Here is an 18,841-nt window from a genome sequence, read left to right as displayed (position 1 = left end):
CCTGATGGTCAGATTACCTCTGCCACTAAAATAGTACAGTACATGACTGACTTTTTGCCCTTGTCTGACCAGGCAGGAGGCGCAAGCGCAAATCCCGGTAATCCTTGACAAGAAAATTACACTCATGCTCTTGATCGCTTCTGACACCCCCCCTTCTGCACCTCTCAAGAGCACAGTGAGTGACTGGACGACAGGTATACCATTTTGCCGACACATGAAGCATGGCACACGGAGGAGCTTTGCACTATAGGGAATATTTCTCAGGTGCACGTAAATCTGAGGGGATTTCACTGCATGTACGCTTGTATTTCCTTAGTCTAAATCTACTACAATCCACCATGGTGTTTAAACTGGTTTGGTATTAAAATCAAAGTTATACTGTCTGTTGTGCGGAGTATTAAGTAAAATGTAGTTGTCCAATATAGTTCATTAATAGCACTTCCAATGAGAAGAGTTCTTCACAAGCATCAAGTTAGAGTGATTGACATCACTTCTTTAATAATGTTACTGCTTGACCTCCTTGTGTCAAGCATCTTTTTCAGTTCAGCCGGAATTAGTAGCGGCTGAGTGCTATTCTTGGAAACAGACAACAAGCTGTCCAGTGGAAGCATTTTGTCCATTTGACAGAGGAGTCATCATCACCCATAGCGTGCACACAGCACCTACTGCAAAGCTGAAGCTTAAAGCTGATCTCAACTTGCTGCTGCCCCCTCCCCTAGATTGTTTATCACATAGGCTCAGAGTTGGAGGCAGATGGGGTCTTACAATTTCTAGACCCATAAGGCCATTTAGGGTGAGCGAGCTTGCAACTATTGGGAAGCAGAATCCTCGCTCTCGGAATCACTGTGCCTTCCACTGGGCCAATAGTGTATCTCGTCATCAAAATCTGGCTGGGGCGTGAAACAGGTGTCAAATTTGCGCCTCAGACGTGCCTTGAGCTGGAAGGTGCGCTCGACGTTTGAATACGTGTACTCCTGTTCCTTCAGTTTGGCGTAGTAGTCAGAGAACTTGTTGAACAGGATGGAGATGGGCATGCCGTTGAGGATGATGCCGAAAGAGATGCAGCCGAACGCCACACAGCGGCCGAGATAGGAGATGGGGACGACGTCGCCATAGCCTACAGTGGAGATGCTCACCTGTAGGAAGAGCAGAATAGAGTGATGGTCTGTACTCTGCTTTACTATTTGAATAAGAAAATGTAAAAGGGAAAGGGTACTCCATGCTCAATACTCATTTAACATTTTTTACATTTAACATGAAGACATTAAGAGCATATTGGGAGTTCCCTTTTGTGCTCCAAAGAGGGAGGGAAAAAAACGCCCCTTGGCCATGAAGAGTCCAACACTTAAAATGTTTCTTGTACTGATCAGTTGGTCTGTTGCAAAGTTGAGAATGAAAAGGATGAAATAGACCTCCAAGAATGCACTGCAACACTTTCCATCTCTCGAATGCAATCACTGTGTCTGGCCACAAACAAGACGCATTACACCGCATTAGAGGGGATTAGACACATATAAGTTAACAGCTGCCACCAGATAAATAAAAACCAAATGTCCCTAAATGAGAGTGCATGAAATGCAGGGAACCAGGCTGATGATGTACGAGTACGCTAGTGAATTAAAATGAAGCAAGTAAAATTTGAGGATGTAATTATGCTGGACAACACAACCCATTTCAGAGGAAATTAATACTACATCTTATTTCTTTCCAGTTTGTCATGTAAAATTAAATTACAAGTAGAAACAGAACCCAAAGTAGTGGTGGAGCCTTTGAATATGTATTCCTCATATACTAATAGCCGAATCCAGAGTTATTTCCCTTCCTACGTTCATGTGAATGAGACCAAGGCTGGATCGAGGGCTGGGAGGTGGAGTTAAATGATACGCTACTCCGCCTGCTTTATGGGCCCAATGGATGCAGAAGATCGCCGGATAATCCAGATACTTTATCTCTCGGCATTCAAGCCATTTTGGCTTCATGCGCCACTGAGCAACACTAGCCTGGCCCTCTCTAAAATGTGCCTAACAGCACCTCTAAAGTGCACTAATCTGCATGTTATGTCTCGTTTATTCACTACATACACAAACAGAAATGTACAAGTTATGGTTTTACAGTGAGTTACATCTGTTAGAGGTAGAGGCTGGACACAGTCATGGGGTAATCAAAGCAAATGCTTTGTCACAAACGCCACTCAAAAGAAGAAACGGATGTTCTTGAGCAGAATGTGCATAATTGAGAGAACACACAGTGTGGCACCCCTAAAATCAACTTGGGAGGAGAGAGCACATTTGGTTCCCATGTTTCTTTAGTCGTAAGAGATCTGCTGCCCTGTCAAAGAGCAAAGTAACAGTTGGTGCTTAACCACAGGCCAGTTTGGTGGTCCTCACCAGTTAGATACGATCTCATCATGGGTTTGTTGGTTGGTAGAGCCACAAAAATAGCACAGAACATGCCTCTGCCTTGCACCGTGCACTGTGTCTGACTAGGCAGGCACGCAAATCGCAGTAGGCCTAATCCTTGACAACTGAAATGCACCACATTGCTGGATCATACTGACACACCCCCTACTGAGCTCTTTCTCCGTCAAGAGGAAGAGCTTAGCAAGGTTCATTACCAAGCTACTTGATCAGGAAGACTCTAAGAGGAAGCCATAAGAGCTGGTCAAATCCTCTAAATGCACCATACTTTGTTCCATTAATAATAATGGCTATTCAGGTGTTACGTTATATGAATATGTTGACATTTTACCAAAAAAGAAAACGCATATATTTGATCACAAAAATAGAGCTCACATTCTAATGCAGTCTGGTAAAAAAAAAAAAAATTTTTAATGAATTCAATGTTGAAGTTTACTCACCGCAGCCCACCACCAGGCATCTGGTATGCTGCTGAATGGTGTTCCAGGCTGGTCCATCTCCACAGAGTGCATCAGAGCAGAGAAGGTGAAGATGCCCATGGCAATGAACAGAAACAGACAGCACACCTAAATAATGAGAGAAGAATACATGTTAACAGCAGTGCCCATTCACAATTAGAAAATCAATTTATTCAGGACCACATCAGGTCACATGATAATTTCAGCTTTATTATGACTCACCTAGAATACCTACATATTATATGTATTACCACAAAATGTACATACAGTATTTTGGCTAATATACATAGTTACCAAGGACCACTGAGCCAAGAATGGCACATATGCTTGTTTGGATAAGGTTGAGGTTTTTCCTATACAGAACCTTGAGTCATATGTGTTAGATCTGTCTCACCACAGGTGGCAGCACTGAGGGGGAACGGTAGTACGTTGGACAAAAGAAAAGAAGAGGAGCATCTTGAATTCTTACATGGGCTATGTAAATTATGGATTTAAAAACCTATTATGCTGTTAAATGACAGCAAATGTTTATCCCCTCAGCTAAATAACCACTGACTATGGTGTCTAGGTGGCTATATGAAATTTCTCATAACCTTTTCCGTGCTGCTTTTCTTCCTACAATGGTGAAAGTTTCCATAAAGATTGAAGGTCCTAAGCTAGCAAATTCGTACCCTGTGTGAAACTAGAAGTCAATGTTGATTTGTCATGTAACTTCCGTTCTTAACTTACGCCACTTCTGGAGTTATTTTAACCCAAACCACAATCTTTTCCTAAACCTAACTAAGCAGTTTTGTTGCCTAAACCTAACCAAGTTGTTTCCTGCTAAGACGGAAGTTTATCTTGAAAAGACTGAAGCGGAATTGACACGTTTGTCACATGTTGCTGGACATTCGTAGGAAAATGCACAAAAAATGAGGAATAACTTTTCGTAAGATATCATAAGAACCGTTATATGAGGATACGTCACTATGGTGGCTTGTCAGCAAAATGTTTCCTACTTACACATCCAGCAGTTACGGAGCAACATTAGCATTCATTTTGGAGTCATGATTTTGGCCACCTGACAAATAGATATTGGAAATAAATCCAATATTCACTCTGCTTTTAGCTCTGTTTTTGGTCTCCACCAACTCCTGAGGGAAATATCTGCCTTTTTAGCTGTTAAATGCTCCACTATGTTCACCAGCTATAGCAGCTTACTCTGTCTGCCTGCAGTTTGGTGCTGAGCAAGTAGTGCAAAGCTGAAAACAGCTGGAAACAATTCTGATAAGACACACCACAACAGTAAAGTTGCAGACCTGAAAACAAAAACAACGAGCTGAAAGAAGCTAAAATGGGTGACAATTCTGTGTGAGTTCATCACTATGAATAACCACTTTCATATACAAGTAGTCATGTGATCCACTGTTAATGTAGCTGCTTTAACTGTAGCTAATATGGGAGTTGCTTGTGTCCCATTGTTTTATTTGTGCATTTCCCCTCACTAAATGTATTTTTGTGTTTCTGTTATATTTGTGTTGTTTGATGTCTCTTCCTTACCTGCTCAGAGCACTGTCGGATGGTAAAACCAAATGCCCTCATGCCCGTGGAGTGACGGGCAAGCTTCAAGATGCGGAAGATGCGCATCAACTTGACGACCTTGAGCACCTTGCTGACTTTACTGACCCTCGCCATGGCCTTCAAATCTTCCTTTGCACCGACGTCTTCTGAATCCATAACAAACGTCTCAAAAATGATCTGGAGGAAGTAGGGCATCACGGCCACCACGTCAACAAAGTTGAGGGCGCTCCTCACAAAATGTTTGATGTTGGATGTGGTGAGTAACCGCAAAAAGTACTCCAAGGTGAAGAAAAGGATGGAGGCCACCTCTATCCACTCCATGTAGGTTTTGCCACCAAGTTTGTACTGCCTGAGTTCGTTCACTGTATTCATTGTCATGGCAACGATAGAAATGAGCACAAAGAGACTGGAAAACACGGCAAAGGCTTTGGCTGACAGTGAGGAGTAAGGATTCTCCATCAAGTCCCAGAGGATCTTCCGTAAGCCTCCGAGAAACATTTTCTTGTGTGCCTCGCCATCCTGGTCGGGCTTGATCTCATCGATCAACTCCTGGTTCACCTTCAGTTGGTCTCTGATGTCGTCCACTTTCTCCTCGAACAGAATGCGGCAGCACCTGAGAAGAAGAACATCATCTAGTTTTACAAAAGCTAAGCATGCTTGAAATACACAAAGAGCAACTGCTATACAATATACAGCACACCTTGGAGTGTCCTTCAGTTTCAACCCCCAGAACGACATCTCCTGCTCAAAGTTGATTGGGCAGAGACTGTCCATCACCCACAGGACACTACTGCAATAAAAATGGAAGATGTAGTGGAAAAACCTGGGGTCTCTGTCAAAAAAGAACTCGTCGGTCTGAACGTTGTAATCGTCACAGAGCGTCAGACGCTTGACCGGATCATTACAGAGGGCAAGGACTCCAATCCTTGTTTTTGGGTGTTTGAGGACCAGTTTAATCGGGATGTGAAACACCTTTCCGCCTACATTGAGGTTGACAACGTTTGATTTCCTTGGGTTTGACGGATATTTTTTCTGATCTTTCCTTGCGTTCTTTTTCTCAGCAGTTGCATCAAGGTTGTCCATAGATGTCCATGCTTTCACAGAGCTGTCCTGAGAAAAGGGGAAATCAAGCTCCTGTTCTTCAGTGCTTTGCGTGAAGCTAATCTCCCGCTTTATGGTTGCAAAAAGACTGGAGCGACGCTTTTTCAGCACTTTCAACTTGGGCTTTAAAGCCGCCATCGTGGCAGCTCCTCGCACGATAACCAACAAAAAAGTTTTGTGCCGATAAGTCAATCAGTCAGTGATAAAAACAATAACAACAGTAATCCAAGATCTCCATTTCGGCTGAATATTGTCCTCTGAAAAAACACGCTTTCCAGTTGAAATAAAGATAAAGAAAGAGCTACCGTACTTGTCTCTCAGCGTGCGAGAAGATCAACTGCATGAGTTAGGGATTCAGCCTCTTTACTGATTCTCTAATCCTATTGCTGTTCTTTCTATCCAAACGCAAGTTAAAAATACTGTTCACGAGGATTAGTGTTGTGATTTACGGCTTTGAGTTCTGAGAGAGAGGGGGGAAAGGCAGAGAGAGTGGTGTGATGACAGTGTTGCATTGTTAACAAGGCTATGGAAAGCTTTAGCACAGGACGCTCATATTAATGCTGCAGGTAGATTACACCGTTTTTATGAACTTGGTCTGAACAGTAAAAAATAAACTTGGATTTGTATTTCAGTCCCCAGAATTTAATATTTGGTATAAATGTTTCCCTGTTTTTGTCTGTTATAAACATATATTTTCTTAATAATCAAATCCCTGTTTGACATTGATCCCTTTATAATAAATTATAAAGAGGATAATTAGTTTGTCAAAACAAAGCAAAGTCAAAATAAAGTCCAATTTTGATTATTATATTATATGACATTGAATGATAAAACTGAGTATATAGACTAAACTATGATTCAGTTTACTAAATCAATATTGTAAAATGAGAGTAAAACATGCACTGTAATAATGTGAACAGGCCACAAAAATAAATGTATTTTATGCCGCCTGTCACTGCATCAATCACTGTGATGCAAAAGATAACATCTATGGCAAACATGCTCAGATTTTTACACAGTATATAGACTAATGTGTATATAGCATATGGGATTTCCTTATGGTCTGTGTCCTGCAGCTAGACAGACATCCCAATCAAAGAAAATATTTGTAGTCTCTGAAAGAATTCAATATATAACAGGAAGTAATTAACAATTGCATGCATACACTAACAAAATAGGAGTTAAACAAATATAGACAATTAATTTGGTCTATCATTCGACATTGTAAAATCAAAATTATTGATATGGCAAAAAGGATTACAACACAATGCCTAATATACATATATATATATATATATATATATATATATATATAATTATCTGATGGACACTTTGTGCAATAATCTGGCAAAATTGTAATCTGGCAAAACTGTCATCTCATCAATATGCATATTGTATTTTTATATTTTATATTGTATTATATTTTTATATATATATCTATATTGCACTATCTCTTTTTATTATTGTATTATCTTTTTTAGCACCTATGGGATTGTAACAATCTAATTTCGTTGTACTAAACAATGACAATAAAGGGCTTGAATCTTGAATCTAATGGTACAATAATGGTTCAAAACAAAGCAAAGTCAAAATAAAGTCCAATTTTGATTATTATATTAAATGACACTGAATGATAATACTGAGTTTATAGACCAAACTATGATTCAGTTTACTAAATCAATATTTTAAAATGAGAGTAAAAAATGTGCTGTAATAATTTGAATAGGCCACAAAAATAACAAAAACAAAACAAAAAGGATTACAACACAATGCCTAATGGTACGGCCCTGGCTTCTCCACCCATGAAAGTCTGTGTGAATGGTACGGGCCATTCACCGGAAACGGAAGTGGGGATCTTAAATACAATTTAAATTAAAAGTAAATATATATATTGGAGGTATTTTTTTATTAACACATTGGGTCAATAGTTTTCTTATTTAATAACAGTCACTATAAAATTATAACATTAAAGAAAAAATAATAATTACATTTAGGATATATCAGTGACGCGCACCACGTGACGTCCTTTCCGGTCTAACCTGACAACATGGACGCCAGCCGCGTGCAGCCGATCAAGCTCGCAAGAGTAAGAAAATGTGTTTATATGATGACAATAATCACATCCGAGCGGATAGATGCAGACATTAACAACTAGTGTTTCATACGGTCCAGAAACATTGGAGCTAAATGTACTTTTATAGGCTGTTTAGACGTCGACACGTGCATCCCTTCATGGAGGCCCAACATGCTACTAGTTAGCTCTCTGTTAGCTCTCTGTTAGCTCTCTGTTAGCTCTCTGTTAGCTCTCTGTTAGCCTGCTGTAGCCTGCTGTAGACTCTTCTGGACTTCGATCACATCAGAAAACAATGTTTAGCGTCAATGTAACTTTGTTTTTTGTTTTTTTCAGGTCACCAAGGTGCTCGGAAGAACTGGTTCCCAGGGACAATGTACACAGGTATGCTGCTGTTAAGAGTCTCACAGTTAGCATGTTACACAGTTTAACTACAGGGAGTCTCTTTGATGCCATCTTTGGTTAATACCCTCGAAATGAGAAGAACAGCTGCAGTAGGTCCGGGTTATTTTACTTTGTGTATTAATGTAATAGGTTTTACGTGTCTTAAATTCATCTGTGTGTCTTGGTGCACCTTTATGCAAGGTAACTTTACCCCAACAATGTTTAAAACTGGTAAATGAGCTCAGTAAGATGAGATCAGATATTCCTTTATTAGTCCTGCAGTGTACAGCAGCACAGGGGATAATGCAAAAAACGAGATGCATCAGCCAACACAGTAAAAAAGAGCTAAACAAAGTAACAAAATATGAACCATTTAAATAGAATGAAGTATAAAAGGAGTAGTATATACAGTATTGACAATAAACAGACTATTAACACAATTGCACAAGTGGAAAATGATATTGCAATATAGTAATGTTGGTAGTTGAGCTCTACTAAAGGGCTCAAGTTGAAGTCATTCAGGTACTCTATTAAATGTGATTGCTGTAAAATTCCACAAACTTGTGTTTAATTTTTAATCATATGTTAATACTTGCATTAGATTGGCCCAATAACTTTGTCAGATTTTTACCTTGACTTGTATTTTATTCACTTCATCTGATCTTCTTGCAGGTCCGTGTTGAGTTCATGGACGACAGCAACCGTTCCATCATCAGGAACGTGAAGGGCCCAGTCAGAGAGGGAGATGTGCTGACACTCCTGGAGTCCGAAAGAGAAGCCAGGAGGCTGCGATAGGTGAGCGGGCTCATAAATCCAGTCTTTACACTAATAGGTGTTTTGAGTACAGTTGGCATCACCCAAAGTGTCTGCATTAGAGACGCCTATCAGCTATTTGAAGACATCGGTTTGGGCTGGTAATTTCAATTAGGCACATGTCTTGTCTCATTTAATAGAATATGTAAATTATAGATTAATAGATAATGAAAACAATTAGTTGAATCTCATCTGGTGATGGTGTATTGCAAGAGAATATATCGGTGTATGATCAATGACCAGAGATAACTTAAACCCCAGCACAATGTAAAGCAATTTCATATTACAACCCTGCAATAAGGGTATTATTCTTCTACTACTACTACTACTATTAACACTATTAAAAAGTCTTAATTTGAAAATCTAGGGATGCACCGATGCAATTAAATTTAATTTTTATTATTTATTGCTTCCCTAATTTTGTAAAAAATGTGACAAATAAATACATGGATATAAATGTACTTGTTATTTATTGTTAAAATAATCAATCGCACAACCAGCGACTTGGTAATAAATCTACAAAAATTAACAGGAATTACAATTAAAGTGTCTACCTTTTTAAAGCCACAATAAATTGGCCAAAACAAAAAAAGGAATTACAATTCCATTATATAATGTATATAAAAATAGAATTGAATAGATCGGCCCCATAGTCACCAATACCCCATCCAGCTATTTGAGTCGGTATCGGCCTGATATCCGATCCGGCATCCCTACTGAAATCAGTGTTGTGTTGTATTGTAAGGTGCTTCCAATGTCCTGTTTGTAAATGGCGGTGGACAAAACTCAATAAAACTTCTTTCAATACAGTAAAATACAAAAACACCACAGTCTGTGGCCTCAAATTACCATAGAATTTAATCTAGAGCTCTTTGAGGCAGCATCTATAAAAACTAAGCTTCTCAAATGGAGGATTATTGCAGAGTATTTTGAAATGTATTGTATTATGTAACAGGGTTTCATATTTCTCTTAGTAAGTGTACTTTTGACCCACATCCAACTCCCACCCCTGATGATGAAGGGTCACTTTACCACAGATGTAAATAGGTTTTAACCCAACAGACATTTGTAGCTGAAATGCATTGCTCAGCGCATGTTGAAGCATCAACTGTCAAACACTCATTTGGGGTGTGAAAACATGTAATTCAGTGATAGTTGACATAGAGTCACTTGCGGTTTGCAGTGCATTTCAGTCGTGTCCGCACATGGGTTTAGTTCTCTGAGCTGGACTGCACTCAATTCAGGAGACAGGTGGCTGGGTTTTAAATAAACAAAACGTGGAATCACTGTTGTTGATTCACATTACAAATGAGATTTAGCAAATCTATTACCTGAACTGACCCCTATACAGAGACTTTTGATGTGTTTTATTTGTTTTGGTGTATTGTGGAGATGGTGTGTGTGTGTGTGTGACTGATTTCTTCTCTTCACAGTGCCCGCTGACGCTGTGAGGTGCAGGTCCAGTACTGTGAACCAGAAGACCCGTCAGTTTCACTTGAAATGGCTTTCGATCTCACTTGTTCAGATGCTTTGAAATAAATTTGGTTATTAAGATGAGAGTGGATGTCCTGTGTTTACTGTGTGTTTATAGTAGTGTGTTTTCATAATTCATATTTCTTCAGGCTGCAACAGGTGAACTGACCTGTCTGATCAATTTTGCTCACAAGGATTGTTTTCTCATCATTGATTTTGTCAGTTGTGGTCAAGTTATAGAGTCAATGCGACTGTAAATGCACTGTGAACTTATTCATTTATGATACTTAATATTTCTAATTTAACAGTGGCAGCTTATTTACTTTCAATAGATACACTACGGTAAAATCTTTATTTGATAATGTGACTGTAGTCCAGAGTTGTGATAACAGAAACATTTAAAATATCTGTGAAGTAATGAGTTAATGATGTTCCCTTGAAAGTGTAAAAATTAATTTGATCAAGTTTAGTCAGTAATTGAAATGCAACTAAGAACATTCACTCAAGTGCTGTACTTAAATACAATTGAGGTATTCCTATTTTAAGCTGTTTTATAATTCCACTCCACTATGTTTCAGGGAAAATTATTGTACTTTTTGCTTCACTACATTTATTTTAAATTGTTAACTAATTACTTTGCACATTCAAAAAATATAAATCATCTAGTAAACTGATGTGTTATAGATTAAACTTCTCAGCGGTATGTAAAGTTAAATTAGCCCCACCTTTACCAGCTGGAACATTAACCCTCATCCAACCTATTTAACATACAAGGACTACAAAGTGGGGACCCTGAGATTAAACCACTGTAAGAAGCAACCATCATAAAACATTATGTAATTAATGTAATCTTAAAGGGAAAAAAAGATTAATATTTTCTGAAAGTTGGTTAATTTGCATTTTGTGTAAAATGAAAATGGACAAAGCACATGAGGAAATCTGTGCGTGCTGCATCTGTGTCTCTCCACCTTCAAAATAACCAACAGAGGGCCCCTAGTCCCCTGATAGTGTGATATACTGTATCTATTCTATCTATTTTAACTACATAGGCTGCAATTGGGACCATTTGACTGAAGTCCCCCTGGACCCCTTTAGTCTTTTTAAAAAGCACTCATAACAGAAACAGTGACATTTATTGATAAAGTCATGAAAAGTTGGAAGCCCCTGTGAGATATGATATATCACCTATCCAGTCGGTAGAATGAGGGTTCAATAATGCTTACCTATTAATACATCAATAACTGTAGTCCAACAATAAACATTCAGAAACGGGCCATTCTGCAAAATCAGTACTTTGATGCAAATACTTATATATTTAGGATTTTGAATGCAGGACTTTACTTACCTGTGTCTAGTACAGGTGAACCTGTGGCTCCTCCCAGAGCTCATCAGGGCCATGGCAGATATATGGAAGACTTTCAATCTACATCTAGAGAAAAGGACATTTTTATAAGTGTTCAGGATGTGCAGTTTACATTCAGTCCAACAGAGGGTAGCATCACTCTTAGCTGATTTTGGAGTTTACATTCTCTCCGCTGATCTCAAACTGTTCGAGGAGCTTTGTCTTGTCAGATGAGTTTTTTCAAAACAATCTGCTTGTCAAACTAACCCCTGAAAAAAACTTTTCCCTAACTTCAACTTGTGGATGATAAAAATCTAATAAATTAACGGAAAAACCTAACTGATGCCAATTTGGGCTGCATTTCTTAACTTCCCACTGTTGCTCACAGTGCGAGACATCGACTGGTCTGAAACCACTTATCTGTTGGCTGCGTGGATTCATGGCTTCAGCATCAAAGGTTGGGATGCTGAAGAAAGAAGACACATTCTCATGCATTAACATGTGGATTGTTATTTCAAGGTGTTGGTTATAACCAAGCTGCATCAAAGTATGTTTCATGTGTTGCCATTTTGCAGCAATTTTTCCTGCATTTTATGAAAAATCCTGAATAATGAGTACAGATGAGTGCTGCTGGCAAACCCGGCGGTAGGTTTGGACTGTTTAGTGTGATTTTTTTCAATTCTTTCCCACCATATTTCATGCAGTTTTCTTTTCCTCTGTCTTCTAAATCGACTTTTTCTTCTTACGATGCGTTACGTGTACGAGGCCACATCTGATCCTGATGAGCCTGGCCTAGCATGGCTTTGTTTAAATACAGGGGATCAAAGAAGTGTGTAGGATTTGGCAACATCTAGCGGCGACTGAAACTTCTCCTGTATGCCAAGCCAGTAGGAGGACTACGCTGGGCAACTCCGTGAAGACTACCCGCTCCGTATGTAGATATAAACGGCTCCTTCTTATTTTCAGGTGATTATACACTAAAGAAAACATACTTATTAATATTATATTCCATTTCTGCCAATAGATCCCTCTAAATGCTCCGCACTGTTCCTTTAAAGCCCATTCTACTTCTACACTATAGGACTCTGTGTAAATGTCTCTAACTTCACATCTATACATTTAAAAATGTCAGTCGATGCTGTTGTTTTTTCAACATGAAGGTATTTGGGTGAATTCCAGCTCGGGGCTCATGAAGGAGCCCAGTGTTTGAGCAGGAAAGCAGGCCTGTTTGAGTTATGTGTTGGGATGTGGCTGCTGCATGTATTCTGTAGGTTTAATGACCTTACATTTTCCATCTCAAGTTTGACCTACTTTGCACAGAGCTTTGAATCGACCTGCTGGTGGAGAGAGAAGAATTTATTTTAGTTGTAAAATCAATACTGTATATGATGTGGAAGCAGTGCGACTGCCAGGTACCATACCATACTTCTCTAATATGTGTATAAACAGTGCTTGGATGAGGTCGTTCATGTATTTGTTTAACAGCATTTTGAAGTCATTAATAAGTAATACATTTATCAAAACACACATATGTGTACACAGTACAGTTGAATTTGGCAACACTTGCTTGCTTTGGTTTGCTGAGAGTGTCATCTTTTGCAGGTTCAAAGACACAGTAAATCACAACCAAGTGGCTCGTGCAACTGTTACCGCCGTCTCTCATCTCTCTTCTCACTGCTATGTAAATGCATCAGACCAAGTCTTTACCAAGGTCAGCCCAAAACTCTTAAAGGAACAGCGTGTAACATTTCGGGGATCTATTAGCAGAAATGGAACATGAATATTGAACGGACAAACCAAACAGTGAGAGCCTTTTGCGTTTTTACGTTACCTGAAGGCCACCGTAGTTCTCCGACACGCTTGTGAAACTGTGGTAATGTGAGTCACAGAGTGCAAAGCCGTGGTATCGCCAGCCGTCGTCTGACTTGTGTTTCTCCTCTGAGTGAGGCGAACGGCATTACCACGGTTTTGCACTCGGCGGTTCACGTTACCGCAGTCTTAGAACGGGAGGAGTGAGCGGAGAGGTACTCATTTTGTTGCAATCTGCAACCACACTGCTAGATGCCGCCAAATCCTACACACTGTCCCTTTAAGACGGCATCATTTGGAAGTGTTTGGCTGTAGTGGAAAACAGAGGTGCTAAATAATGACTGTAAAAACTTTGCAAGGTTTGTACTTTTGTTTTTCACAGTTAAAACATCTGCATATCATTGCCAAAAGCAACACAGGTGTGTACCCATTTTGTTCTCATAGTGCAGATTATTTACCATCACATATCTACAGTACATGTAGCACTGCATACAGTATCGCAGCTGCAGTTCCTGAAGCCTATAAACTTTGAGGAGTTACTGTGGCCTTTGCCAAGAGAGCATCAACAAGTAATGTGAAAACAAGGTGTGAAACTGACACAAACCCACCAATTAGTTTGTGGCAGCTATTCATTAAATAATGTAAGACATTGCAAGACCGAGAAGAAGCATGCTGGCGCTTGAAATAAAGACAGCGATAAAGGCATCTTCTTTTACAAATCTAGTCAGAAAAGAGGCAACAACTCTGGATAAACAGCATTTATCTTACAGAAATCAGCCCACATGCTACTGCAGCATTCGCCCACAGAAGAGTCCACCTCCAGTGCTGCATGTGAACATAAACAAGTGAACAAGTTCATGTTGCAGCCTGAGGCAAATCAGAAAAACAGCCTGACTATTATTCACAAAGCTGGTTTTCAATAAAGCCGCACCTGCTTCATTCTCTAACTGCCTTTTGACAGTAAAACAGAAACAGAAAGGGAAGAATAAGAGAAGTAGTATTTGATAATGAAAGGGGAGATTCCAGCTATGTTATTCAGCAAGCTTTACAGACGACAACAACAGCTCTCTGCTTGAAAACAACCTGGAGTCACCTTACATCCCCTATCATCATCATCCCACTCCCCTCCGTCTCGCCGCCTCACCCTCCCGTTTAGACTTACGTCTGGTATGTGTTTACCATCTCTCCTCCTCCATCTTCCCACTCTCTCTCTCTCTCTGAAGCATACCAGGTTGGAAACACATCTACAGTATCCCAAGGTCACTCACTGTTTGTCTGCATGCCACCAAGGTCTAACTCGGCCAGGAGAAAACAGCAGCAGTGGACATGTCTGTCTGTCTGTCTGTCTGTCTGCAGGCAGCATCTGCAACATTATACCAGACACACAAATATCAATTGGAACAAGGACGCTGTGCCTCGAGGTGTACACGTGTAGTAGCTGCTATCATAACACTGAAAGGTGTTTACTGCTTTCCAGAATTAGACATTAGTGCATGCAATTATTCTTGTGCCTCAATTAATCATATAATGCTGGAAAAACATGCAGCTCCAGGGTTTATTTTAGCATTTTAACTGCTCAGAAAGCAACTCATATTTAAATCCTTAAAAAACTATTTTTCTTAACTCCTTTTCGTTCTCTAAATTTCAAAATCCTATTTCTGGCATCTATAAAGAGATAAATCAAATGTTTCCTGTCTAGGGGTCACACCTTTGTTAGTTTGCCTTCACTCAATGATCAGTAGTGAAAGCTGTGAAGAAATCTGAATTAAAGTGCTGACAGTGTATTCCTTTGACAGGAAATTTAGGTGTTGACGAAGTTATTGCTTGTCTGCATGTGCCATAAATGACAGTAGTTGCAGTAGAAGTATACAGATCCTTTGTGTTTGAACAAACTGCAGCAAAAATTGCCCTCTTGGATGCCCCTGTGGTAGATAAAACATGATAAAGAGCCCTCCAGGGTGCCATTTCAGTGGAGAAAGCATGATGAAGTGCCCCCTAGAGTGTCCTTAACATTGAGAAAACGTGATGCAGTGCCATATAGGCTGCCCTGCACGCAAGACAACTTTCTGCTCGCTGGTGCCCCACCCCTGCTCCCTCAGACACCACTGGATCCTTACATAAAGCAGTTGTAATCAATGGTTTTATAATACTGAAGGCTGAAAGAGTTACAGAGAGTTATCACTGCAGTTCCTCTCGGCTCTTCGGAGCATTTTAGTGTCTTTCAGCTCATTGTTTGGGTTTTTCCAGCCGACGACTTTTTGCAGTTTTGGTTCACTCTCTCTGCGCTCATCTGTGTCATTTTCAGCCACAGCAGGCAGCTCCAAAAGCTCCAAAAGCTCCAAAAACAACCACTGTACGCTACCTACCCAGCACCAAACGGCAGACAGACAAAGTAAGCAACCAGCTGGTGAACATAGTGGAGCAATTAACAGTTAAAGATGAAACTATTTTTGCTAGAAAACAGAGCTAGAAGGAGAGTGAGCATCCACCAAGAGGCCAGAAACACGACTCCACATGAATGCCAACATTGCTCCATATCTGCTGGATGTGTAAACAGGCAGCTGATGAAGATGATAACATGTCAGTGCTGTTAACAGCTTGTTCCCCTGCCGCAAAAAGTGTGCAATAATAGCCTATGATTAATTGCATTTCTTTATTTATGTAAGTATAAGTAACAATACAACAATCTAAAATTGCTTAACGACAAATTAAAGTCTTGTATTCAAATTCTTTTTTAGGGAAGAAATGGGAAAACAGTATTATTAACAGAATGTACTTAAATTATCAAGGTAAAAGTACTCATTATGCAGAAAAAATACCCCTTTGAGTGTATTATTATGTATAATATTACTGGATGGTTAATACTGATGCATTAATGTGTTGAAAGCATGCTGTAGCTGGTGAAGGTAGAGCTACTTTTAACTACTTAATATAGTATTTGGAACTTTAATCCGTAACAATGCTTTGTACTTTATATACTGCTCATTTTTTGAGTGACATTTTTGATCCATAAAGTAACTAGTGACTGTGGCTGTCAAATAAATGAGAAATGTACAATGTCCACAGAGCAGAAATACTTAAGTAAATGCACTTACTTTCTACCACTATGTGCCAGTGGTCTGACAAATGTTAGAATTAAAGTCATAAAATTCTGCGCAGATTATGATCCGTGTGACAAATGTACCGCGCAGTGACAGGGGCGTGAAGGGGCTCTTTGGGATTGGAGGAACTTGGCAGAAGGCTGTGGGCTTTTGTTTCTCCCATGCTGGTTAACAGGATGTGCAGCAGGGAGGTCATGGAGCATCCAGGGGTGGGGGGAAGAGAGGCCTCTGATTTACACACTCTGAACCCGGCTGCGACCGGGGTCACAGCCCTTAAATTTACGAATGAGGCCCATAGGAGACAGAGGGGACGCCCAGAGAAGATAATCACCCCAGAGGTAACTAGAAGACATTCCCTCTCTCTCTCTCTCTCTTTCGCCTCTGTTGGTGTCTGTCCTTCTCTTTCTCACAAGCCTCTCAAACTGTTTTTACCCTCTCTGTCCCTCTCCAAACCCTCTGAACTTTAGTACACCCAGTCTCTCCACAGATTATCCTTGTTTCCTGCAATTAATTGCAAAGGGTGAGACTGGTCTAATTAGGCTCCAGGAGGGCACGCCAAGTTTTTCACAGCTCGCTGCAATGATGGGATGGGAATTTAGAAAGGAAAAAAAAGGCTGAAACGAAAGATTAAAAACCTGGCATGCATAGCACATCTCTCACCCGAAACATGCTAATTATGTTTACCTGCAAAAGCACAGGGCTTTAATTCACTGCTGTCCAGGAAATCATGCTCAAATAACATAGGAGACCTTGAAAGAGGTACATTTTTTAAACAAATAGCTTTGGATGTAGGCATGAAAAGAAACCCTTGTGTATTTGTGTGAGCAAGAGCAATGTACTGCAGAAATAAAAGAAAAATAAATACAAGACCAGAAAGAGTCAAATGAAGAGAACTTGAAGGATGACCAAAAAAAGCCAAACACAGCTTGGACGAAAGTGCAAAAGGGGGAGACTCCATCGTGCGAAGGTCAGAAAAACAAGCCATCCATTTATTTTTTGAACGCTCCATCCCCTGCGATGCATGTGACTTGTAGAATATCTTTTCCCACAATTCCCTGCACAACAATGTCACAGCACAAACAGCAGGTGCGCAGACAGACAGAGAAAGTGGCGTTCTGAAACACAGGGTCAGGTGCTGGGCTGTTGATAATAATGAGGCCTGCTGTGGAGGGATGGCGACGTGGAGGCCGGGTTACAGAAAGAGCCGTTTTGAAGCCCTGTGGCACACGACCTTAAGTAAACACTGTAAAAACAAATCTTTGTGGACTCTGTCCCCTGGACTGACATGAATACTGGCACAGCGAACTGGCTGCATCAACACAGTCACGTGTTGTCCCAGAGGTAGAAGTGCTTCTGTGGCACTGAGGGCAAATATGATGTGACCAGGCTTGTTTAATGAGTATCATACACGAGACCTGTGATTTTAACTTAGCCGCAGGTTCAACTTCACCTGAGAGATTATTTACTTGCTCACAGATTACTCACTATTGAGCAAGAGACCAATGGTCCTTAAAGGAACAGTGTCTAACATTTCGGGGGATTTTGTTGCCTTTGGACGGAGGCAGGCTCGCTGTTTCCCCCCAGTTTCCAGTCTGTGTGCAAAGCTAAGCTAAATGGATGCGTGCCATAGCTTCATATTTACATTACAGACTAGGGGGACCATATTTTCAAACCCCCAAACCGGTACCCTTAAGTGTACCGCACGTTCATGCACACGCACTATGCACGCACCAGAAAGATCAGAAAGAAGGCATTGTTAAAGGTTTATCACATTCACTACTTTCACCCCCTTTAATCACAGGGCTATCCCTGTCAGAACGCACTGACAGTTTGGGAGTCCTGTAGAGAGTTTTCCTCAGAGGAAACATATTGTTGTCTGGGACTTGGGACAGAAATTATTTTTAAACTTTGAGTTTTGAATCCGAACAATCTCGGTCACATAATGTTGCTCACCACAGCCACACATCTACTTGTAGACTATTATAATTACAAATGTGGAGCTCATTTTGCCCAGAATGGAGACTAGGGTGAAAGACTTGTGGTGAAAACCGGGACAATTTGGTAGCGACTGTTGAAAACTGTGACAATTGAGTGTTTTACAGATATTTGTCGGGACTCGGGACACCCAGCTTGAAACTGGGACAATCCCGGACAAACTGGGACGTCTAAATATGAAGTTTCAACGAACTCTCGTCAAAAAAATGAATTTCCCAAAATGCTGAAGTAGCGTAGTTTGTAGTGACAACAGTGAGTCAGTAGTTAACTGTAAATGTCAACATTGTGGTTGAGAAACACTGATTATATATTCAGCA

At 40.2% G+C, this 18,841-nt stretch overlaps 2 protein-coding genes across 2 annotated transcripts; one reads left to right on the top strand and one right to left on the bottom strand.

Annotated features, from left to right (window-relative positions):
- Positions 1-467: 467 nt before the first annotated feature.
- On the bottom strand, positions 468-5,868 carry si:rp71-39b20.4 (potassium voltage-gated channel subfamily V member 2). The gene is made up of 4 exons (XM_037788625.1): positions 5,136-5,868; positions 4,415-5,048; positions 2,858-2,983; positions 468-1,136 (listed from the first exon to the last, which is right to left on the bottom strand). The coding sequence occupies exons 1-4, from the start codon at positions 5,672-5,674 to the stop codon at positions 810-812; spliced, it is 1,626 nt and encodes a 541-aa protein (XP_037644553.1). The 5' UTR covers positions 5,675-5,868; the 3' UTR covers positions 468-809.
- A 1,630-nt stretch (positions 5,869-7,498) lies between these two features.
- On the top strand, positions 7,499-10,361 carry rps28 (ribosomal protein S28). The gene is made up of 4 exons (XM_037788626.1): positions 7,499-7,622; positions 7,944-7,991; positions 8,664-8,786; positions 10,238-10,361. The coding sequence occupies exons 1-3, from the start codon at positions 7,584-7,586 to the stop codon at positions 8,784-8,786; spliced, it is 210 nt and encodes a 69-aa protein (XP_037644554.1). The 5' UTR covers positions 7,499-7,583; the 3' UTR covers positions 10,238-10,361.
- Positions 10,362-18,841: the final 8,480 nt, after the last annotated feature.

Source organism: Sebastes umbrosus, chromosome 12 (assembly GCF_015220745.1).
Source record: "Sebastes umbrosus isolate fSebUmb1 chromosome 12, fSebUmb1.pri, whole genome shotgun sequence".
NCBI classification, from domain to species: Eukaryota; Metazoa; Chordata; class Actinopteri; order Perciformes; family Sebastidae; genus Sebastes; species Sebastes umbrosus.
The sequence above is the reverse complement of the archived record's forward strand: the minus strand, read 5'-3'. Positions and strand labels throughout refer to the sequence as shown.